The 24,798-nt window shown below is 48.3% G+C and overlaps 1 protein-coding gene and 1 pseudogene across 1 annotated transcript; both read right to left on the bottom strand.

Moving 5' to 3' along the window:
* Positions 1 to 9,206: 9,206 nt before the first annotated feature.
* Positions 9,207 to 22,310, bottom strand: ARRDC4 (arrestin domain containing 4). Its single transcript, XM_039844062.1, has 8 exons — positions 21,931 to 22,310; positions 17,573 to 17,639; positions 17,190 to 17,337; positions 15,180 to 15,282; positions 13,951 to 14,207; positions 13,261 to 13,423; positions 12,392 to 12,546; positions 9,207 to 12,023 (listed from the first exon to the last, which is right to left on the bottom strand). Exons 1-8 carry the CDS (start codon positions 22,217 to 22,219, stop codon positions 11,967 to 11,969), a joined length of 1,239 nt encoding a protein of 412 aa, XP_039699996.1. The 5' UTR covers positions 22,220 to 22,310; the 3' UTR covers positions 9,207 to 11,966.
* A 1,237-nt stretch (positions 22,311 to 23,547) lies between these two features.
* LOC120587381 (uncharacterized) lies at positions 23,548 to 23,666 on the bottom strand (annotated as a pseudogene).
* Between the last annotated feature and the right edge of the window lie 1,132 nt (positions 23,667 to 24,798).

Raw genomic sequence — 24,798 nt, 5'->3', positions numbered from 1 at the left:
TGCACAAACACCTACTGAGCGAATGCTGTGTTCCAGGTGATGCTCTGGGCTCCGACGACGTCCCCACCCTCGTTTCTGTCTTTTCTCTCTTTACTGACGATGTCTTCTGTCTTCTCTTTAAGGCTTACTCTCCCGTGCCATGTACGAGGCGCTCGGTAGATATTTTTGAAGGAGGCCGAGGGGCTTAACTCCGTGCCAGTATGTGCAGCCTCCGGCCGGAAACGGTGGGGTCGGAGCAGCAAGATGGGGGGTAATGAGCACATAACCCCTTTATCAAAGAGCTGAGACATGAGGTCGCTTCTTAAGTATCATCAACCCCCTACTCGTTTCTTCGTTATGGCTCAAATGCTATTTCTCCAAGGTCTTAAATTTATCTGCACACACACACACACACACACACACACACACACACACGCGACACACACGTAATCTCCATGTGAAGGCAGTTCCGCTGCCTGCCATTTTGTTCCATTTCTATCTTCTCGTTTAAAGCTTTAGCCATTTCCCAAGGGCAACGACCTTTTGGGGAGCGCGCTCGGGTTTCCTGACGTGACACCGGTCCCTTCTGTCGAGCGAGTCCAGCCGATCGCCTTTTGTAATAGGACGGGAGGTGATTTAGGTCGGAGGGTGACCCGGTCGCGACGTTCGTGCCGTGTCCGTGGAGGAAACCAAAGCGGACACCCAGGAACCAGCGATGGGACCATCCAGAGACAGACCCTGACCCGAGTTCCCAGACGCAGCCAGAGGAGAGGAAGCCTGAGCGCACGGTGGCATCACTCCAAGTCCCGTTTATCGTGTGGCACCCGGGGGGTGGGGGTGGGGGTGGGGGGAGTGGGCACAACCAAACCCTGACGCTCAAGAGGCCAGCAAAAGCCACAGGAAAACAAACCCCGCGGCTTGGCAAATAGAGGGCGGAGGCCGGCCTCGACGGATGCAGTTCTTTCTGCTCGTTTTGGTGTCACCGTTATTGTTTCGATGACCCCGTTGAACTCTAGGGAGAGATCAAAGTTGAAGAAATGTCTTCTATTCGAAAACTCACCCCCGAGCGACCACGGCCGTAGCACGTGTTTCTGGCGCACCACAGGCTCTGATGGACGCTGCGCTAGGCTGCAGGATGCGCTGCCAGAAAGCCAGGCCCAGCTCTGTCTCCACGGAGATGCTCTGTCTCCATGGAGACGCTCTCTCCGTTCGAAGGCAGAGGACCTCCGGCTCCCCAGGTGTGTAGCCAAGGCTTTCTCATCTGGGCAGCTGTGTGTGTCCAGTCTGTGCGTTTGTGTTGCTAAACGTTCATTTTTCTCAAGCGAAAGAGCAGGTGTTCCCACTCGGACAGAGTCTGCTCACCTTTGCTCCTCCAGAGGGCTGAGGGACAGCTCCCTGTGTGCCCCCAGGCCACACTCCCCATGGTGGCCTCTAGCCCCTCGCCCTCTGACCTGCCTCCCCCTTTCCACCGGTCACACCTGCACGCCCAGGTGGCGGGCTCCACCTGCTGGCTTGCTGCCATCGCGCGAACGCTTCTCTCCCTGGACCCTCCCGTCCCTGGCCAGAGCGACAGCTACGAAGTCAATGCGACCAGGCTCTTCCGTGAAATTCTGACGTGAACGAGTTTGTATAAACCAAAAAAAAAGTCCTAAGCTCTCTGAACTCTGAACCTTGGGTTTGTCACGTAGGAAAAGACGATGGTGACGATTACTTGGCAGCTGTCTTAAGGCTAAAATGAGATAAAACACATAAGGCATTGGCTCAAAACAGAGCTTGATATTTGCTCCTGGAACCTCCTCCTGCTAGACGTGCCCAACCCTATCGATTTCAGGCACCAACCTGCCCGAAGTATCGATCTAGGCTCGGTTGTTTATTTCCAGAATGTTCCAGCACTAATCTCAAAAGGAATGTGATAGGCAGGGATTTTGTTGACTGATACACAATCACACCCGAAACGATGTTTGAAATCCAGATATATTAACTAAAAACGTGATTTAAAAAGCTTTCATTTTTGCTGCGGTTATACCTTCTCACATAAGGTGACCATCCTGTTATTTTTTTTTTCTCATTTTTTTTTTTAACCCAACACTGATAGCTTATCGACTGCTGATATGCCTTGACCTTCAGTGCTCAGTGCTGAAGCTAAAAAGCAGCTCTCCCAAGGTCACCCCTCCCCCTCTTCTCTCCTGAGTGGTTCCGCCGTGGGCGCTTGGCCGAAGTTGGCCGCGGGGTCCTGCGTGGTGGCCACGGTGGCCCCCCAGAACCGCTGAGGGAGAAGAAAAGAGGGCTAGTCAAGGACACTTGGGGCGCAATCCACTCAGGTCGGGGCAGAGAAGGATCTGGATGGTAAATCTCCCCCGAATCAAATTGAACTCAGCTCATCATCGAAGCGAGTGGGTGACATCCCGTCCTCACATTCACGTAGCATTTATTAAGCATCCGTTCTGGCTTTAACTTTATAGAGACTGTGTCACTATACCCGTCGTTCAGTGAGGGAGACTGAGGTCCAGCGGGGTGAGTGACTTGGCTAAGTAAGGCTGAGCGGCTGGGAGCCAGCAGTGAAAACGCAGCCTCTGATCTATTTGGTGTTGCCTCTCAGAGAGCTCTCTGTCTTGACCTGCTTATCTCTGACGAAGGACGAGCTCATCTCTCTCCTTCCAGGAAATGCCCCTTTGTTCTCTGTAAATATACATTTTGAGACTAGCATCGCACTTTCCCTACGATTTCTCACCTGATAATCTCCGTGGACTCCAGCGAGGAGAGAGAGAGAGACTCCTTTCGATCACTTCACAAACCTTCGCAGGTGAAGCAGGCACAGACCTGCAGTCAGAGCCAGGCTTCGTGTCATTCGCAGTGAGTGTTTTATTCAGGGGACTAGCAGGAGAGAGCCATCAGAAGTTGACTTTTAGAGGAGAATAGCAAATTTACGTGTGTTCGAAAATATATGGCAGCTTACGGGGTGCCGAATGATTTGTGACATTTCCCGGGGATCTGAGATAAAGTACGTCTTGTTGATGTTCGCTTTCGTTATCCGTTTATTCATAGCTGAGGAACTCAGAGAGAGTCTTCTTGGAGTCTTGCCTCTGCTGCCTTGTTTGGAGGTCTCGGTCATCAGAGAGGAGCAGTTCGTGCCCAGGTGTCTGCGACAGCAGAGGACCGAGGGACTGAGGAGGCAGAGTGTGGAGGATGGAGCGGCACCCCATTATGGGCGTGCTGAGTGAGGGCAAGGTGATGATCCTCTGCCAGCCCTCTCGTCGTGCCCTGGGGACGAGAAGTTCCTGCCTGCTCACGTTTTAAAGGGAAAATCCAGGAAGGCCTTGAGGGAAGGACCGGGGCTGAGCATGAATGCTGAAGCCGTTTCTTAGAATGGCACCCCACTTCTCAACACCCGTGCGGTGATGTCCCCCGAGATGTCATGTCACACGTCGCTTCTTGTGCTGTAAAAGCCAAACGAGAGGCTTTTCAATGATTTCTCTTGCCTAGGAAAGAGAAATTTTATCCGTGGTGACAAAACCATCAAATTTTACGACGCACAAGTCAGTGCTATATATTTCGGAGTTTTGCTTTCGAGGGTATCATTTACGAAAATGGGACAGATTTCCGCTGGCTTGAAAGTTTCTATCGTCAAACGAAATTACCAAGAAAGTACAATGCATTGTAAAATGACAAGGAACTATGATTCGGCCCTATTTTGACTTTATTTATAAAAAACAAATTAATAGCAAATGAATAAAACTTTTAAGCCATTATCTGAGTAATAATACTAAACAGAACAACTAATTGAACAGCCGCATTCAAACAGCTGTTTAAGAAAACCCGATGATATTTCATTCATTGTCAAACTTGGCATTTGGGCAGAATAAAAACCAAAGTAAATATTTATCGATTCATGGGAGAACACTGAAAATTCCTTCTTGATAAGTAGAATAAGCAAATAAACCATGATTTATAAAAACCCCAGCTAACTAAATCAGCTAATGGGTCTATTCAAAAAATTCTTATCATGTGTACTGTGAACCGACAATTATAATTGAAAATTACCAGTTTCTCTATGAATTTAATATACATATAGTTAACCACCTGCTTGACTGTTATATAGAGCCATTTAAACGTGAAAATGGGTGTACGAATGTTTGAAGGCTTTTGAACCAAACACATTAATTGCCAGCCTGTGTTAATGGAAATAGGCAGAATGGATGCTTGCCTCTCTCTGTAATAAATATAAAAACTCCCTGGGCATCGGAGTCTGCGTGAAGGACACGTGGAGGCCTTTTGTAGAAGCTCGCTGGCAGGCTTGAGCCCCTCAGCCCCAACCAAATAGGCGAAAAGGAGACAGGGAAAAAGTTCCATCAGCCAGATTTATTACGAGTGTCACATTCCAAAGCAGTCCCGTCCAAGCTGGGGACCGAGGGCTCCCTGGATGAGGCAGACTGCTGTGGGACAGGCCGTGAGAACCAAGGTGAAGAGCAAGGCAAGGCTGTGAGCACGTTAGTGCCCAGTTCCTTCCTGCTGACACCTGGGCAAGGGACCCCGTGCTTTCCCTTCCTGGCACGGGCACCCCTGGACCTGACCTCGGAGGCAGTGACCCCTGTGGTCAGAAGCTCCTCCTCCGCTGGAAGAGATCAGTCCTCTGTGGTTGCGTTCATGGGACTGTAACGCTAGCCCGAGGTGCTGCTCCGTCCAGTCTCTCGTCAAAGGGGCCTCGGCCGTCTGGCGGCGTCTCGGGGGGCTGGGTGTTAGGGTTCTCCTGCTGTCATGCCCCGGTGCTCCCTGCTTTTCTCTGACTCTGCCCGTCGTGGTGCGCGTGGCAGGACCTGGCTCGGCCTGGTGGGAGCTCACTGATGGATGTAGATACCTGGGAAGTGGTTTGGGACTGCCTAGGGGTGGGGAAGGTGCCCAGTGCTACCTGTGGGCCATGCAGCCAGTTTGGGCAGTGACGGAGCAAGGCAGGTGCTCAGATGCTCAGGTGTCCAGGTTCAGATCTGACCTGGGGCCATGAGACACCTTCCACCTCCCACCAGCGTCCACTTTGGAGCCTGCCGAGGGGCCGTTTCCCCTGAACGTTCCGGCTAAAGCTGAAGGGTCGGAGACCTGGCATCTGTGGCAGGCGAGGCTGGAGAAAGGAGGAGGCTAATGCAGATGGCCCGGGTCCTCCAGCTCACTTCTTCCTTGTGAGACTTCAGGATTGCGACCGGGGTTCCAGTCGGAGAGCGTCAGAGATCCCTGTTCCACACAGATGCCGTTTAAACCATCTCCCCGTTGCCAGTGGGGTGCAGTTGTGTTTTGTTTCTGGGAGGACAGTGCAGGAGCTGGTCGTTTGCGGATGGCTTTGAGTACGATGCAGTTAACTTTCTTAAAAACATCCCATTTCTCTGATGTGATTCCACCCTTCTCCTAGAGGAACAGCTGTTGGTGTTCGCAGCCATAACCGTTTGAAATGTTATTTTTGAGCATTTTTACCCGTTTTTTTTTTTTTTGGTTGTTGTTATGTCAGATAAGATAAAAATAAGTATTTGTTGCTACAGTTTCTTCTGGTACCAGCGTTCTGCATTTATCTAAAAGGGCCAGCTGTTGAATTAAGGACGGAATAACAAATTCGAGATTTGCTTTAAATCCACCTCTGCGGAAGTAGGTTGTCTTAAGAGGTTTACCAGGAATCTTTAACTTTATCCTTTCTTAAGGAAGAGACAGGAGATGAGAGACTTTTTCTTAATATTAGAGTCCTATTTACACACACACACATACTTCTTAAACTTATTTTAATTTAGGCAGGAGAAAGAAAAATTATAGAAGTACTTAGTTTCCTGAACTGTTTTTTCATAATCTCGGTGTTCCTGGAACTATTAAAAGTGATCTATAGCAAAGCTCTCAAATAGAGAATATTCGGTGTAGTTTTTTATACATACTCATTATGCCACGGACTATTGTGGTTCAACATCAGAGTTTCGCCTTTAAATTTCTGTACTGCAGTGATTCACGGTGTTCACCAAAAACAGGATTATTTTGTTGCAAGCCTATCCCTTATCTGTTCACTGCCGACCAGTATATCAGCTACTGAAAATCAGGCTTGTACTTTGTGGGTTCTTTCTTTTTTTCTAGTAGTGGAGTGAATCGGTGATGATAACTTGTGCTCTCTTGAGTTACCAGGTGTATAAACAAAGCAATTTCTGTTGCGCTATCTTGCTTGTGCTGTTAAGTCTCCAGTCAAGAAACAATGTGTGTCTGTCTGAGTGTGTCTGCGTTCGCCATAGTTTGAAGGAAGCTAATTAAGTGTCAACCATAAACCTTTATACTTTACTTGAATCAACTCCAAAACCAGTCCAGGCATCTGAATATTTGCAGTGATAGCTAATACAAAAGCTGTCACATGTTAAATGCTTATCACGTGGATTCTCAGATGGATTCGACGTCGAAGATTAAAAGACAAAATAAAAAATACCCAGCATCTTTATGTTTCGGTAAAGTGAGTTTGTATACATAAAGAACACGGTAAACGCCATGTGTATGAGCAGCGTTATTTTGCTTTGGAACACTTTATGTCCTTTTGTCACTAAGTAGATCTGGGGCTGGGGACAGAGTGGGGAAACGGCTATTGTACAATGCCATCTCTCTTTTTTAAGAAAAAGAGAAATGGCTGGCATCTACTCATCTCAGTTTGCTCATTTAATCATATTTCTCTGACACCTCTACGAGTCTCATTCTGTCTCAGGGAAGGCAGGTGAGAAGCTGGAGAAAAATGATATGTTTTTTCCCCCAGCCAATTCCTGTGGAAATAGGACCTTATTAACTGTTTCTACCTTCTGTAACAGAACTACCTTCTTACCTGGATAAATAGCCCGGATTCTGCAGGTAAGGCGTGTAGATGGAAGGGTGAGGGGTAAGGGTGTCTGTGTGTGCGTGCGTGTGCACGCGTGTATGAATGCGCATGCGCGTGGGGGGCATTTGCAGATATGAGGGGAGCAGCCACGTTTTTTCTTATTTTCACTGGGAGATGCTGCCTAAAGCATGTCTCTTTCTGTTCACGAGAGGCATCTTAGTTCTCAGGAAATGTGAGCAGGGATGAAATCCTCCCTCAGTGAACACAGAAACAGCTCCATCAAAGAAAGAGTTCATTGTAAATTCGGTTATAGTGACATTCTGGAAATTGGCACTTGTCACTATTTTCTCTCTGCTCTCACCGCTGGCATCACTGACAGATTCACGGGGTTGTTTTAGGGAAAAGTTCCTTAGATTCGTATGTGATGTCTACAAAAGCTAATAGTCTTCGCAGATAAGTTCATATTTTGTTATATGGTTTCATTAATAAGTATGTATTTTATAGTTCAGTTTTTGCAGCTTCCAAGTGGGCTTTTCATCTTAGATGCTAGGAAGTCGAACTACAAAGAAGGGAATTAAAGAAGAGACAGAAAAACAAAATAAGACAAAAACACACAGGCACGTGTATGTACTTCCTTTGCCGAATAATTCGTATGAATTAGCAGATTCAGAAGCTGATAGGGTCAACAGCCCAAGACTGTTTCTCCTTGGCTTATTCTTCCATCACAGGTGTATCTTGCTCATTTATAATGCAATAGCTTGCTATTTAAAGGAAAAAAAAATACTTCAAGTACTCTGGCAAGCTAAACATGAGCCTCTGAACGTTTATGTAAACCCGCATATTTTCGACATGAAAGGTAGTTTTCAAATTCAAAACCAAAATATTTACTAAGGTGTCATGTGCACTTAAATGTTACACATTTTCCTTGCAAGTTGCAAAATGAAATTTTAAACCATTGTCAATTTGTTTCTTTTAAAATGTCTAAGTTGAAACATAAAGGTACCAACTATTGATACACGACTTGTGTGGATCTTAAGGGTGTTATGTGGTCTCCCATCCAAGTACTAACCGGGCCCGACCCTGCTTAGCTTCTGAGATCAGATGGGCTCGGGCTCGTTCAGGGTGGTATGGCTGTAGACTTCTAGCATTCTTCAACTGATAGAATTATAGAGCTGGAGACAAATCAGCCAGGGGTTAGGGGAGGGTGTGACTGCACAGGGGCAGCTGGAGACAGTCACTTGGTGGTGATGGGGCATCTTTGATTGTGGTGACAATGATATGAACCTAGACCTGTGATACGATGTCATAGAACTATACGCAGAAGCAGAGACACGGATGGTGAGCACATTCAAAAACGGACAAAACCCAAGTCAGGCCTGGACTCTGGTCAGTTGCATGTGCTGTGTTAAACACAATTTTCTGACTCTAAGAACATAGTGAAGTTACGGGAAGGTGTTACCTCGGGGAGACTGATGGAGACATCGGATCTCTCTACTACTATTAAAATTCCTCGAGAATCTCTAATTATTTCAAAAGGTAAAGTTAGCAACATGGTCCTGCTGAAGAAAGGATTTCAGCTACTAATTAAACATACTTAGGAAACAATTTGGTTGAAGTCTCGCATCCTTCTGGGAGCGAGGACTTTTACGTATCACCACCACAGACTCTGGATTTAGCGTCTGCTTCGAGTCCAGGTCTGTGAGTCTTAAGCTGTGTAATTTAAAGCAATTGCCGTTTCCATAACTTCAGGGAATTCGGAGGTAGGCAGATGTGAACAGATACTGTTTAACACCATCTCCCGTATCGTAAACAGCTGGAGAGTAAATTACCTTGGCTAATTTTTACTACTGAACTACGGTTGATAATTTTTCAGGACAGAGAGTCTGGGCCATTTTCTTGAGCTGATATACCATTACCTAGATCTTCTATAAAACATATGCCTTTTCTCCACTTGGGTATTTACATAGAAAGAGAGGTTTCATTTACTTAGGTCAGTGTCTCCAGGGGTGGGTCTAGCCACTGCCTGCAGGACCTACCAAATCAATGCTGGTGAGATCCTGGCCAAACATGAAAATTCAGGAAGGAAGCTTCACAAAGTGGCCGCTATCGCTTGGAACAAATGCGCACAAGACGCTCTCAAGGACCAAGACAGCTGAAGCTTATTTGTTACTCATCTCAACTACTTTCCTTCATGGAATGCTAAGGACTGATTATGTTGGGGAAACTGAAGCCACTGTAAAAACAGGCTCAGAATCCCCAGGGCCGTGCCTGGCCTCGTGACAGAACGCATATCCAAAAGGATCTTGACGGCAGCGACATTTTGTTTCCTGGTATTGATTTCCCCCAATTCTATAACAGTTTAAGTCACAGTCTCACAAAAACGAAACAGAACAAAACCAGCAACTCACAGTGTCAGGGTAATCATTTTATTATCAAAGAGAACCCATGGGGTTCAGACGAGAGTACAAAATACGATCTTTATTTTTTTTTTCCTGTGGGTTAAATTGTTACGTTTTTAATAATAAAAATAAAAAGGCCCTCGTAGTTAACTTATCAAAAACATAACCGCTGACTACTGAGTTTCTCATTGTGCAAAACAACAGAAACACGAGCAAAGTCACATTCTTCCCGTGGCAGGACTGTGTGCGCCAAAAGCTGCGCGTTTTCAATTTCCGAATTTTGGCATCGAAAAGAAAATTCAAAGGCCACAGTTTCTTTTCAAGCTAAAGACGACGGGGATGTGCAAGCACATATAGCAGCTGAAATTTTAATCTTCCTTTCCAAGTCTTCTCTGTTCCGATGGAGGATTTTCCACATTCATAAAACGGTATCTCGATGACAGAAACGTATGCGGTTCCGACCTGCTGTTCACGTTCAGATACGCTGGCGCCGGTCCCGTGAGGCGGTGTCATGTGTTTTAAGCTCTTAAGTGCTGCCACACCGGCTTTGCTTTCGTTGCGTGGGCCACGCTTCACGATTTCTCTAAAGAGGGGACGGGACGATCATCTCGGGGAGGGAGTCACCGCGAATCGTTGCTTTTCTACCTGGAGCCAAATAACGAGACTTTCCTCCTCCTTCGTGCCGCTTCATTTCTTCGCTTTGCTTTGGCATCGGAGAGACGGCCCAGGTCTTGACGGGGTGTGTAGACGACAGCTTAGAAGTCAGCGAATCGTGGAGGATGAGCTCTTTTCAAGTAACACTGAAGCTGTTTGGACAGGGCTTAAATACACACACCAGTTTAAAAACGCGCACGCGCGCACGCACACAAAACAGGCAAAATGAAAAACCAAAGCAGGGAGTAGAGTTTTGTGGCAATTTCAGTAACAGGTTTACATTGTGATTTTAAACAGTGGCTTTACACCGAAAGAAATGTGTACAATACTTAATGGCGGCAGAGTTCCGTCCAGACGGGGGGAAAGTATAAATCTACCTAATATTTGTAGAAAAATCCCTGATCAAATAGGCGACTACTTTTTAAATACGAAATTTAACCTTGGAAGAATGTTTCTGTTTCTCACTGGACACGCCGATTGAAAGAAAACTTAACTCTTCCGTGGAGTCAAGTGCCATATTCTGCATCGGAAGCACCGGGGCTTCTAGATCGGTCCCTCAGAGCAGGGGTCCCCAAGCCCTGGGCTACGGACCGGTACCGGTCCATGTCCCATTAGAAACTGAGCCGCACGGCAGGAGGTGCAGGGCGGGCTAGCGAGCAGAGCATCATCTGTATCTGCAGCCGCTCCCCAGCGCCAGCATCACGGCCTCAGCTCCGCCTCAGACCCTCAGGCATGAGATTCTCATAGGAGCACCGGTCCCTGGTGCCACAAAGGTTGGGGACCACTGCCTTAGGACATGGAGGAGACCAAAGTCCTTGGCCTGTCCAAAATCTCCCTCATGGGAATTTCTGTCTCCCTTCACCCAGCGCCTGGAAATGCTCTCACCTTCCAAAACCAACAGATTAGAGGAAAAGCAAGTGACTGTGTGACCGTGGATGAGGAGGAGGGGGCGGGGGGACAGTGGAAACACTCCTCGGACTTTGAGCAGCAACACAATCCCGTTGGTCTGAAAATCCTGAGGTTAAATGATGATAACATATTGCACCAAAACAATAAACGAAATCACAGCTTGAAGGGTGTCACTAAAGAATCGGGAACAAGGTACAAGGCAGTGACCACCATCAGTGGATCTGCGTCTCCTGACAGGAACGAAGTTTGGGCCTTTTTAAAAAACGGCATTTCTACCCTCTTTGGATTTTGCATTTGTTTTGAAATACCCTTTGGTACACAGATGTTAACTTCCACCTAACGCTGGCCGTGCGGGCTTTTCCCCTGGGGCGGGTCCAGATGCGGTGACCGGAGAGGCAGCAGACAGTCCAGAGAGGACGTCTCAGGCTGAGTTTGCAAACGAGGCTGACCACCCACGAGAGGAAGGATGCGACCTGCTGTCCCCCCGTCCTCGGTGAATAAGACACGAGGAGAATCAAACACGTATCCTGTTTTAGTACCAAAAGGGAGGGAAAAGCAGCCTTTGACCAAGTCTTTCCACCCTGAAATTCCTTTTTCCCCTCCGAACTGACGAGCCTTTTGAGGACTCTCTCCCGGCTTTGTAACACTGTACTTACTGCCCAGTTAGAAATGCCATGTTAAGCTCTCGTTGATAGAGTGAAATCCCAATCACCTCGTCGGGACCTCACGAGAGAATTTGTTCCAGGGCTACGGTCCCAGGGGACCCAGGAGAAATCCTGACGACCACGGCGCCGGGCTCTCACTTCGTGTTCAGTGGGCCTCGAGCCTTCTCCGCCCACCCCTGCGCTGCCACCTGCTCCGAGGCGCAGTCCCCTCCCAGCGGGCTGTGCTGTCACCCTGAGGCAGGTCCGCACAGGCTGCCCCTGGCCACTCTCTCACGTCAGCGCGGGCTACCTGTCACCCATGCTGCCACACCAGGACTTCCGTCGCGTTCTGGGACTTCTCACGTCGCCACCCCATTATTTTAAGGGGACGTACGGCCACGTCAGAAACTCGTGTGACAATCCTATTCGCCCACTGGAAAGTTCACGTATTCTTTAATTTCTTGGTGCTGATGGTCATTTATGTTCTTAAGTGAATTTCCCCCAAAAAGGCAAGAAGGAGAAGAACCGCATTCGATGACGATCACAGTGATTTCTGGAATCTGGTCAGAGGATGAAGGAAACGGGCTGGGTCTCTTCTCTGCTACTAGGATGTGGATCCACCTGCAAGAGAGCAGACCGAGACTGTGCTCGTGGCTTTCCTCAAAATGGTTCTAGTAGCTACTTCTAATTACGTGATGGTTATAAGCCGCGCTTAGAGCCTGGGATTATTACTCAGTCCCAGGGGGCCGCTTCAATGCCACGGCCACGTCGGACACCTTGGAGGCAATCCGTGGCACGTGACGGCATGCCATCCGTCACGAGGCACACACTGCAAGAGGTGGGTCACGAAGCCGCGATAATCTGTCACCGCCGTAAACAAAAGTGTTTCATATGCATCCCCTGGTGATTAGGAATTAGCAACAGACACTTACCAAGGACTGTTGACAAACAGCACAATGAAAGTCGTATTATCTTTGGGCTTTGTTTACCTCTGAGTATAGAGGAGGCGGCTGAAACCAGAATTCCTGAGTGTAGGCGAACACAGGGCAGCATGCTTCCCCCTCACAGCTGGGGTGCTGCGGATAAGGGGGGACGTGTCTGGAGAATTCTTCCTCTGACACCACGTCTGCGTACTTGGGCGGAGCTGAAACAAACACAGAGTTGCGTCTCAGACGGTCATGCGGGATCTAATTACATTAATCTCTTCTGAACTCTTATAAACAAGAACTTATCAACACTTAAATAGAAAATAGTGGGGGTCTTCCCTCTAAATCAGCAAGGTTTCATGCCCGTTTAGACAAAAAAAAAAAAATTAAATATGTTCTGATTTTATTAAACTGATTTTGATTATATTTTACTCTTTTGAAGCGTGTGTTATAGTCTAGGTAAAAAAAACAATCGTTGAAATGTGGCTACAGAAAATATATGAACACTCTGTACGTTCTCTTTTTTATTGTTTTATTATTCTAAATCAGGCACGTAGCTTTCGTTCCTGGATCTGGCATTGGTAGCTTTGTGTTCTGGATAAGCTGAACTCTCAAAGGCCTTTCTAGGAATAATGCTTTATGGTTTTTAGAACTAGGAAGAGTAAAAGACAGTTGTATTGTAGTGGTAGTATATTTTTTTTTTTACATTTTATTCAATTTATTGGGGTGACAATAGGTTTTAAGCGTCCAATTCATTAATAGGTCGTCTGTATATCGTATGTAGATCGTGCTGTGTGCTCACCACCCAAAGTTAAATTATCTTCCATCGGCGGCAGTGTTAATTAACATCTGAGCACTGCCTACCTCGTATGTCCCGTTCCTGGGGACTTTCTGTGTCAAACTTCATTCTGAAAGAACCCCGAAACATTTACCTTCGGGCTGTTCGGGCAGCGTCCGCGCCAGCCAGCTCAGATCCATCCTGAACTGGCTGACGATGCTGCTGTTCCTGCTGACGAAACCGGTGTATGGGATGGTGCCAATCACCAGGGGCAGCTCAAGCATCAAATTTTTAGCACCAGGAATGTGAATATAAACCTGTTATGCCAAAAAAAAAAAAAAGAAAAAGAGAGAATCAGAGAGAAAGACACAAAAAAGTTGACCCTCACAGTAGATAGTTCATTTTTCTGTAGAAACAAACGCCTGTCGCCTGCCACCGCCCCTCCCAATACAATCGTCCATTGTCCTGACCAGATAAAATGAAGAATAAACAACGAAGAGCCCACTAAATACAGCGAACGCTGCGTGGCGGGGAGCTGTGGCCTGAGCGTACTTCGCTGCCGGCGAGCGCGGCTTACGTGACAACCACGGGGAAAACTAAGTCCACGTCCTCGATACAACGAGCACCCTTAATGCGCCTTAACTGTCTTACGTCATATGAGTTGAATTTCTTAGACGGGTAGTTTGCGATTAAGCACGAAGGCCAGCTTTCACATGGTCCACGATTTGTCCTAACGCGGCTGACCGAGGAGGACACTTTCCCAGGCACTGAAGGCACGTGTTCACACGTGGTTCTGGGTCTCTCTCCCTTCTCTGCCCCCGTGACTTGAGAGGAGCTCGCTTACAGCCAAGGAGTAGTCGACTCTGATAATGCAGCAGTCCAGGATGGACGGGGGGACGGGCGGGATCTTCAGCATCTTCCCGTTCCAGGTGTCCGTGCTCCCGGAGGCGATGTGGTTGCCCCGCACGCTGGCGACCATGTGCCGGACGGTCTTCGTCTTCCCGCTGGCCAAGTACGTCTGGGTTTGGAAAATAGCAGCTTTGGGAACAACCAGACGAGAGGAGCAGTTCTCTATTTCCGCGTAGATCGGGATTGCTTCTCCTACGGGGAAAAGAAAACACCTTCAGAGGCTTTCCAGAAGGTTCTCGCCGCGGTGGAACAGAGCTGTTACCAACTAAAGCTGAAACATTTGCAGCATAACGTTAACTAACCGAGGAGCCCTGACGGAAGGAACACTTAGATTGTAAATCTGAGTTGGAGAAATGAAAATTCAGGGCAGGTTGCGGGAGACGTTGTTTTCTAATTACTGCATTATTCTCTTTTTAATGAAGCAATATTAGGTTACCAGCTCTAAAGATATGTAAATGACCGGTATCTCTAAGCATGAAGATAATATATAGAAACAAATGGTTGGGTGCCATGTTGAGTCCGAAAGATCACTGACACGCTCGTGAGCATCCATCCAGTCATCACCTGCCCAACAGGAGAAGGAAGCCTTTGCCTCTCAGGACTGGGTGGTAAGGCGCAAACTCGGCCCTGGATGGCGTGGGTGGTACGCCCACCGCCCCTTTCCAACAAGCCAGCACCCCAGAGCAGGGGCCAGGTCCGCTGCACAGAACGGGGCCCCTTGCAAATGGCAGCTCTAGTATCGACCTGACCGTCAGGACGCCTAACGGTCTGGATTCGAACCCCGCGTGCCTGCGTGCCCAGCAGGGACCCCAGGTGCCCGGCTCCACCTTCACGTCACACAGTAGGTCTCCCTTGAGCCACACTGTGCTGGACATCCTTATGCGACATTAGAATGAGGTGCTGGCATTTCCCGACTCTCCTAGTTTTATGCTTTGCTACCAAAGTAACGGTACTTAAGTCAGAACACGAGGGGCTTTACTGGACTCTACTGACCCTCTCGAAAATATTTCAATATCAATTATTTATATTGAAAACAGAAAATCTTATACCCGCTTAAAAATAGTACGTGCTTCTTGAATCTCAAACCGCACTATTTAAAATCGCTTAGTGTTAGCTAATAACATTCATAAATCTTTCGCGGGAACTTTCAAACGTGCTGCTTACCGTTACAATATCCCTTTCTTTCAATTTTGGCACTCAGCGACACTGGACCGGAAGTGAAAAACCAGCAGCCAACCATTTTCTCTTGAGTTTTCAATACGGGGGTCTTGAAAATGCCAAATAATAAAACGACTTTAATTAAACGAGGCTGGAAAATCCACAAAACTTAAAATTATGTTATTCTTCATCAAGTAGTACCAAAGAGGTGTCTTCCAAAAAAAAACCACATCCACTTTTCTTATCCCCATATGACATATTTGGTGAAATATTGAAACGCAAACCATTCAAAATCATTCTCTTTTTAGGAAAAAGCCAGGTGATTTTTCAGATACAAATTAGGGTGACACTATCGTATTTTACCCTATAGTAATGACGTTTCTGGGAAATGATCTGCAGTCCCTCAGAAGAGCAGCTGAAAAACTGTAGTGGTCCCTATTTAATGTGACAGAACCACTTTTTAGAAAAGCCTTTCTATGTAGATCAGACAAAAGGAGAAATGGTCTAAAAATCGATCATCAGAACATCCTATTTGTTTTGGCATTTAAAACATGGAATGAGCAAAAACAGCCTTTTTTCCTTACTTCGAAATGCGTTACATGATTAGGCGGAACCCTCAAGTGTCCTTGACTTGGGACGGTTTTGGCGGTCTGCGTGACAGCAGCAAAATGTTCGCAGTGTAGTGGATCCAAGAGGTCACTAGACGTGCCACCCCCGCTCTGCTCTGTGGCGTCACAAGAAATGACGCAAGATTTAAAACGGTCATTTTCCCAAGTGCACAAACCCTCGGCTCACTGTGAAACCTGACGTTACAGTATTTCTTTCTTTATAGAAAGGATAATGAAGGACAAATAATAGTATCTCCGGCAAAAAAAAAAAAAAAAAAAATCTCTTTAAATCACTTGCCACGATGGCTGCATAAATAGTTTAGAAATAGTTAACCTCCCAATTCTAAGTAGTTTTTAAAAATACAACACACAGGATTGTGGATTTTCGGAAAAGGTGCTAATTAAGCAGGCTAAGTCCCAGCTGTGAACCGGTCGGCTGGGTACTGACTATTTCACGATCTGGGCCACAAGGGACCACGCAAACAGGGCATATCTGTTCCATTTTTATAATCTAAATGTGAACATTAGAGTAAATTCTGTTTTATTTTCATGTGAAAATCGAGTTTAAAAACTTGTAACTCTCGGCTCCTTTCCTTCTCTTTGAAAACCCCGGCTAGAAAAGAGACCCTTCAGTACCAAAAATGCATCTTTGTAACATCAGTATCGTGATGGAAAGTTTAAATTATCCCAGTATTTTCTATGAAATAAAAGGGGGAAAAAAAACATTCATTCATATTTAAATGAAGAACGATTAGGTCCCAGTAGCTATCGTGAAAAGTACAAGGTATAATTTTACATTATTTTGATAATATGGGTTCGGATAAAAGACTCTCGCTCATTAGCTCCCATCTTGCTCATTCTGTTGTTACTCACAGCCTCATCTTTCTTATCAGTCTACAGTACTTCTGGTGATTATGAGGAGTTCAATGCTTTAATGTGGCCAAATCTGTCACAAGGCGACGATGCTAAGTGAAAGGGTCCCCGCGGCAGCTGCCTGCGCTTACTTAATGGTGGAAAATGACATGGAAGGACACGTGGCACAGCTGATGAATGCTCTCCCGTAATTACCGCTCCTCAGCCTGCTATTACGGGGGGTGGGGGGGAGGCTGAGAACCCCACCGCCCCCGCTGGGGAAAGCGAGGGCCCGCTCCGGGTGCATTGTTGGGGCGACGCCTCATTCACGCATTTCCAGCCCGGGTGACTTTTTGGCGAAGGCGGCCCTCAACGACGGGCGCAGGGTCAATAGTATTCGCACGCGCACTATTTGTCATTTGCTCGACCTAGGGTCACATGTTTACAGCGGATGCCTATGGGCTCCGAGATGCTCTCTCTGAAAGTGATGGGACAGACCAGCGCTCAACTCTCCACAGGCGGGCGGGCGGGAGGCAGACGGGAAGGAGGAACTCACCAGTAAGGCCGGCGTGTTGACATTGATGTGACTGACAACCTGGATGTCCCGCTTGACGCTCTGCTCAGGTACCTTGGGTCGGTCCAGAACCGCCCGCACGCAGTACTGAATGCTGCCGTATTTCCCAGTGAACGAGGTGACCAGCGGTCTGGACAGGGGGCCAAAGAAAGTGACATATCGGTTTACTTGTCAGTTAAGCAGAAGAGCTTTGCAATGTACTGGTTTCGATGGAAAGAAAAGAGTGTGTGGTCTTTTTGGCTAAAAGAAAAGAGGGCTGTCTATTCAGGGGCTCTCTGCGGAGTGCGGGGGGCGGACCAAGGACATCTGGTACCCATACATATGGCAGGAAAGAAAATCACAGAAGTTATCATGGTTTCACTTACTCGGATGGAAGTTGAAAGCTGAATGGAAATTCGTGTTTTCCAGGCTGTAGCAGGAGGGGGCCTTCACCTAGAAAGGAGAATACATTTTATTTTACCTACGGTTAGTATTAGATGGAGAAGATTCGCCGCCTAAAGCAGATTGTTTTTAAAGGTTTTCCTGGCTGTAATATCCAGCGTACTCCAAAAAAGTTCATTAAACTGAGGCTCAGAGAATATTTAAATCAGTTTATACCAAGTTTAATCAGTTTATATACATAGTTTATATGTATATGTGTGTGTGTGTGTGTGTGTATATATATATATATATATATATATATATATATATATATATATAGCTTTTATCTTCAAATAGACAATTACACAAGTAATTACCACAAAGCGCCGGAGCCCAGAGGTCCCATGTACAGAAGTATGTACACACACGTACATATACATATTTACACACATACATATGTAGACACACATGCAGACATGTTTATCCCACTCACACTAGCATGAGCATTACTGACATTAGGATCCAGTTACACTAACGTGAGAAACCAATAGTAAACGGGACTTAAAGCTAATTTAGCGAAAAATGGATCTGTATACTTTGGGTACACCATAAAAATCGGACCACGTATTCTTTGGGCAGAGATGGAAAAAGAGGACGAAGAACTTTCTTCGAATATCATGACTACTGAATATACTACTAAACAGCCAAACCAGCAGGACAACTTATTAAGCCAGAGTCACGTATTTATACTCAAGGTCTCTTGAATAAATGGGGTATTTCGGTGGTGAACTTGAGGCATCTGGTGGCTGTTCCAGGCATGGCGGTGACCCCTTCCTCCTGCTCTGAGTCAGCCTGCTCCATTTTATTTCATGCAGAAGCCAGAGGGGCCGTTGGAGCGCTGACGAATGCAGAGAAAAACCGGTACCGGTACCGTTGGGACCCAAAGCCAGCTGCAGGCCTCAGTGTTGGGCGGGCTGCACTCCAGAGGTCCCTGTAAACCTTCCTTTCGTTTTAGGCTCATAGATTCCAGTTTAGAACTAAATGCCCTCAAGGGTGGGAGGATTCAAATCAAGGAAGGGCAGCACAGACCCAGAACTTCCTCTGAGATTTGCCTGCTCCCTTGAAACTAAAAGGAAGACGTCTGCTGTAGCCATTCTTTTAAACAAACTTAAATGCCGAGATCAAATAGTGAGATGGGGATTTTTTTTTTTTTTGCTTAAATACTAGAGTTCTAAGACCTTAAAAGACTCAATTAACATTACACCTCGCTGGCCCATTGCGTTTTGACTCTGTCCCGTGTTCCATGTGTACTACACTGGAGGAAAACGAAGTATCTGCCATTCGAGTTCATTGGGCCAGAACTGCTGCACAGGTGGGGGACTTGCAGGCAGAGTGAACAGCGATGTGAGACCAGGTTAAGTAGCAGCGATGGAGGGAGTCCCAGGGGCTCAGGCGCGCCCTGGAGCTGTCCGAGGTGTCTGGGCATGTCACAGCCCAGCTGCAGCTTCGGCAGGATGGGAGGCAGAGAAGGAGCCGGGAGGGAATGGCCGGAGGCGGCCCCAGGGCCTCTGCTCCTAACAGCTGGGTTAAAGTCCTGATTTATAACCAATTAGGTTCCTAACTACCACAATGAAAGCACTTTAAAATGTTTCAAATTGTGGATTTCACTTGAGGTTGAAAGGCATAGTGCTTAGGCGCCAGGCGCTGTGGACATAAAGGTGAATAACTTCGGTCCCCAAACAGACCTGGGGGAGGAAAGGGGGCTGGGCGTTTGTGCACAAGTAAGGACCAGGCTGCCGGGCCCTGTGTGTGTGCGCGGAGCGCAGGGCTGGCACCTGGAGGCCCCGCCCACAGTGGACTCCAGGGTTGGCATGGAGATGAGTGGGGAGGGGTTTAGAGGAAGGGAAACCATGAAGCAGGGCATGACAGACGTGTGGGCAACAGAGTGGCCCAGGAGACTGAGAGAGGAGAGAGACAGCAGTCCCTCTTTGCAGAGAAAACATCAGCACACGACCACAGCATTTAAAGTGAGACTTTCAATCACCTGAAAACATAAGTGAGAAAAAAAAAAAGGGAGGTTGATGAATGTGGGTTATAGTATCTGGAATCAAATCTTCCTTCCTTCCTTCCTTCCTTCCTGTCTGTCTGTCTTTCTCTCTTATTTAGTTAGAATAAGAAGTTTCCCAAGCTGAACCCTGTGCCCTTTCCCTTATGCTCTGGGGGCTGCCACGCCACGGGGAGACATTTCATCTGCTAACGGTCTTACAGACAGAGCTCACAACTCAGGCACTTGGGAGCGGTGGGAACCAGAAGACCCTTGCAGAGCTAGAGTTGAGAGCTAGAGTTGAGGGCTCGAGAAGGGCGAGGGACTCGTGCGAGGCTGGATTGCTGCTAGGCGACCAAGAGCTGAAGCCAGCTCTCTGGTCTGTCTCGTCTCTCTGCAGTTCCTCAATAGAAATATGAAGAAAATCAGTCACAGTGATGGCGAGCACTGAGTACATTAACAATGACCGCCAAAGAGTTATCTGGGGAGATACTTTGAAAACTGAAGCCATAGCCACCCATTCTGAGAATCTAATAGTTCTAAACATGTCTTCAGGTGACTGAAACTCAGCTAGGTTTTGGAATTAAATGACCCTGAGAATCCCTGAAAGTTGCTAACTTCTTCCAAGCGACAGATATCAGGAGTGAGCTCTTTTTCCTCTATGAAATCAACTAAAACAGACTATGACTTTTAAGTAAAACATAATTTTTTTTGCCAATATTTGTTATGATACATTCTAAAACAAGCTAAAGAGAGTAAAATTGTCAGAGTTTAAAAATTCTGTTCCATCAGAATGAAAACAACAAACTCTGGCTTGTGAATCAAAACACTATTTGGTAGCCCAGATTTTACCAAAGCGGGTTTTGTTTTGTTTTGTTTTGTTTTTGGCTAATTCTTTGCTAAGCAGGTCTAACTGCTGTTACTCTCACAGGTATTTACCCAGTAGTTCCGGGCCCAGAGAGTGTCCAAAGTTTTGGACAAAAACCAAGTTACTTCTTTTATCCCCCAGGGCCCTTTAATCCAGCCAATCATCTTAAAACTGTGTCATCTGCTACACTAGGGGGGACACGTGGGAGCCGACTGATCCTGCAAACCCATATGGATGAAAGGGCACACAGGCGGGTGACAGCGGTCACCTAACCCACTGCACGTGTTAATCCAAAAGAGAACTTGGGTTTCAAATATGTTTTCCTTATTACACTTCTTGGTATCACTTGAGTCTCACACGCCTTGGGAGTTTAACTGTGGACAGTCCACTTCTCCACAGGACAAGGCAAAACCACACATTCTGGTGACTGTGTATAAGATACAGCAAGGGTTAAACATAGTTGTCATGCATTTTACTGGGGGGGGAGGGAGGGAGGGGGAAGGTCTGTACCATTATTTTATAGATCAAAGCTGAAGCTGATGAGGCAGAAAGAGCTTCTGCCCACTGAGGGAAGACTGAGCCAATGTTCCTTCCCAGTAATCCCATGACTAACGGGAATCGGCGTTTGCACTTAATGTGAATGGAACCGCCACTGTGCTGGGCTCCCACATGGAGACTTCTGGAAAAGCCTCCGCTCCTAACTGGACTTCACAGGAGTGGAGAGGGAGGGGGGTGCCCTTTTCTCCAGACTCCTGCCATGCCCAGACCCCGAGGTCTCTAAAGGCCTACGGGGCGGGGGGGAGGGAGGGAGGGCTGAAGAGGAAACAAGCAGCAAAGAATAAAGACAGAATATAAGGAGAGGCGGTGCCCGGCTCCCCCGAAGAGGGACAGCAAGTGCCACCATGGTTATGGTTAAGAAACACTTCCTCTGAACTCCCACCCCTCAGGAACTACTTCCCTCTCCCCAGGAGGGAGGTTTTGCCAATTCATTATGAACCGAGAATTCAGCAAGACCCAAGAAGGATGGCAACACGGGGAGGCCCATAAGAGGCGGGGTTGCCACAGCATGGGACCTCGTAGGCTCGTTCTGCTCCCCATTCCTCAGGCCAAAAGGGACAGGACCTAGATCCCCATACGCGTGATTCCTGACTGCTCATCTCAGGTTTCCATGACAACGGATCACTCCCAGCGCTGCCCTGGAAGGTCTCGGATGGCCGGTGGCGAGCGCCAGGTAGAGTATGCACCCGCCGCGCACGATCGCCCCGGTGCTGAGAGATGGGGGTGCTGGCATTGTTACCTGCGCGTCACTGGTGACCCAACCAGCTTAGGCCACGCCGCAAGGGGGGGGGGCGGGGACCCCACCCCCGGAAGCCCGGCCCCGCACACCTGGCAGGTGGGCGTCCGCCGGCGCGCCCCCTCCCAGCCCGTCCCGGGGTCGTCGCGGCGCTCACCGGCCCGGGGCTCGCGCAGGCTCAGGCGCACGTTCAGGTACTCCACCTCCGAGGCGGACGCCGGGGCTGCGGCGCCCGCGCTCGGGCCCCACGCGGCGGTGGCGCGGCCGTGGGCCTCCAGGCGCAGCGCGCGCACGGCCACCAGCTCGGCCGCCTCCAGCAGCACGTGCCCGGCCACCGTCTCGCCGCTCGAGTAGCAGCCCTTGCGCTCATCCTCGAACACCAGCCCCAGGCTCTTCACGCGACCCTCCGAGCCCAGGGTCGCCGCGGACCGCGCCTCGCCGCCCATCCCGCCGGGCGACACGGCCGCGGCCCGGAGCCGGGGTCGCGGGCGGAGCGGCGCCGCTGTCACGGGCGCCAGGCGCACACCTAGGGCCGCAGCGGCCGCAGCGCGGTGCCCCGTGCAGCCCGGGCGCTCCGCGGGGCCTGTCGCTTTAACGCGCCCCGCTGGGACTGGAAAGGGGCCGGGACCGCCCACCCCCGGCGCGCGCCCATAGGCCAGCCGCGAGCCCCGCCCGGCGCGGATTGGTGGTAGCTGCCTACTGAGTCATTTCATTGGCGCCCCCGCGTCCCCGCTGGCGCAGGGAGGCCGTGCGTGATCAGGCCGTGGTGACCTATCGGGATACGCCCGTGCGCACGTGCACAGGCCTCTCATTGGCTGCGGCGAGGCACAGTCCCGGGGCGCTGGCCAATAGCGAGATGGTGCGCCCATGTGGACAGACAGTGGGAAACAATGTTCGGGAGGGAGGGGGGCGGAAGCGGGCATCCCCGGCTCTTGGCTTGTCGCCGTTCCTATGGTTACGAACGGAGGCGGGGTTTCTGGCCGCGTGGGGACTGTTTGCAGGACTCCCCGGGTTCGTACTAGGACTTGAAGTTGCGGCCGAACTGGCTGCGTCTGCGATTACCTCTGCCGTACTCCAGAGGAAATAGATGCTCTGGAAGATGGAACTCGGCGGCATTTCCTTATGACATTCGGGGGCCCGCCCTCTCGAAACTTCAATGGGTTTAACGCGGCACGTACTATCCTCCAGGGTCCTGGGCGCTGCGTCACCGCGTTTCAGAATGCGCAGCCTGAGAAAGTGCCTCAGACAGGAAGAATTATGACTGCGGTTCTCAGCTTTGGAACTCCTGGGCTCACAGCCCCTCCTGTCACGAATCAGGTGGTTTCTAAACAGCACCTGCCACCCGGGTTTCTGCCCCACCCGGAAGGACTCCCCGACTTCAGTGTCGCAGTCCACGGCAATTTCCAGTCTCTTTGTTGGCTTGTCCACGCCCAAGGCTCTTTTTGCCCGTTCTCGGTTTCATTTTCTTCTTCAATCCTCCATTCCTTCTCCATTTCTTCTCCAAACCTCCATCATTTTTCGCCACAGCTGCCCCTTAGCTGGCCATCATTTTCTAAAATCCTTCCCTTTTAAAAATTCCAAGTTTGTGAGCTATCACAGATCGGTTAATCTTTTATTGAGATTTAAACTCTTTCCTGATGTTGCCATTTCTTTTCCTTTTTTAAATTTATTATTATTATTTTTTGAAGTGAGGCAACCCTTAGTTGACCTCACAGATTGCAAGGACCTTGTCGACTTACAATCCCTTATTATTATTATTATCATCATCTTTTTAAGTCTACAGCACCTGGTCTTCCTAGGTGGTCTCCCATCCAAGTACTAACCAGGCCGGACCCTGCTTAGCTTCTGATATCAAAAGGGATTGGGCTTCTTCAGGGTGGCATGGCCATAGACCCTTTTCATTTTTTAAAGATCCCAAACTGAAGATTGACTACTGCCTGTCTTGAATTTGGGTTATTAGTGTGGAGATTTAATAAGGCCTTACAAGTCCAAAGTTTTCTTATCACCTCTCAAAGAAAGTGGAAAAGTCCACAAACCAGCTCGGCATAAAATTCAGAAATAGCTGTTCTCTTCAGAAAAAGAAATACCGCTTTATCAAGAACAGCCCTTGACATGCCTTGACCCTGCTACTTTTCTTTCTAACACAAGCTGACCTTACGTACCTAATTGCATATCGCCCATCACCTTCCCTTGAAACCCAGAACCTGTTCTCATCACGGCTGTTTCCTATAGTACCTGGCAGGGAGTTTAGCATACAGTAAGCGCTCAATAAATGTTTATTGACGGACTGAATGACTCCGAGCCCAGGTGGTATTTATTATCAGTTCTGCAGTAAATGAGACCCGTGTGGCCTCTTACCCTGCCGCCCTTCATCCTCTCCCCGCCGATGTCCTTCTCCATCCCTCTTCCCACCAAATTAAGTGGCTGGGAAAGGGGACGGGACGATGGCCCTCACAGTAGCCAGAGACAGAACTGCGCACATGTTCTGTGTTGAGAAAGCCCAGGCTCTCTTTGCTCATTGGTCAATGAATAAGACTTCGACTACAGGTAGCAGGATGCGTGATCAACAGTGGCTTAAACAATAAGTATATTTCTTATTTATTTAACATGAAGCTAAGTAGCAGGTGCCGTCGGGACTGGTTCATCAAACTCCTTCTATCTCTCGTCTCTGCCACACTCATGTGCCGTCCTGGTGGCTGTGCTTACCACAGCCCTAAGTATCTCAAAACGGAATTCAAAAGCTAAAGCGAGAGAGTCCACGTCCACCAAAAAAGGGGGCCTTTTAAAAAATCTCCTCCTCTCTCCTTTCGGAGAGAAAATCTATTTCCCAGCTGCCCCCAACAGACTTTTTACATGTCGTTGGCCCCAACTGAGTCACGTGTGCACAAGTAGGTCATTAAGTGGCAAAAAGAAAGGAGATTTTTACGATTCACTCAGACCAGCGATTCCTCTCTATGGGCTGGCCCAAAATCAAAGCTCCGTTTAAAAGGAAGAGAAGCAAATGGCTGTTGAAGAGGCAGCCTGG

Source organism: Pteropus medius, unplaced genomic scaffold, assembly GCF_902729225.1.
Source record: "Pteropus medius unplaced genomic scaffold, Ma_sr-lr_union100, whole genome shotgun sequence".
Taxonomy (NCBI): domain Eukaryota; kingdom Metazoa; phylum Chordata; class Mammalia; order Chiroptera; family Pteropodidae; genus Pteropus; species Pteropus medius.
Note: the sequence above shows the minus strand (reverse complement) of the source record. Positions and strands in the feature narration are given on the sequence as shown.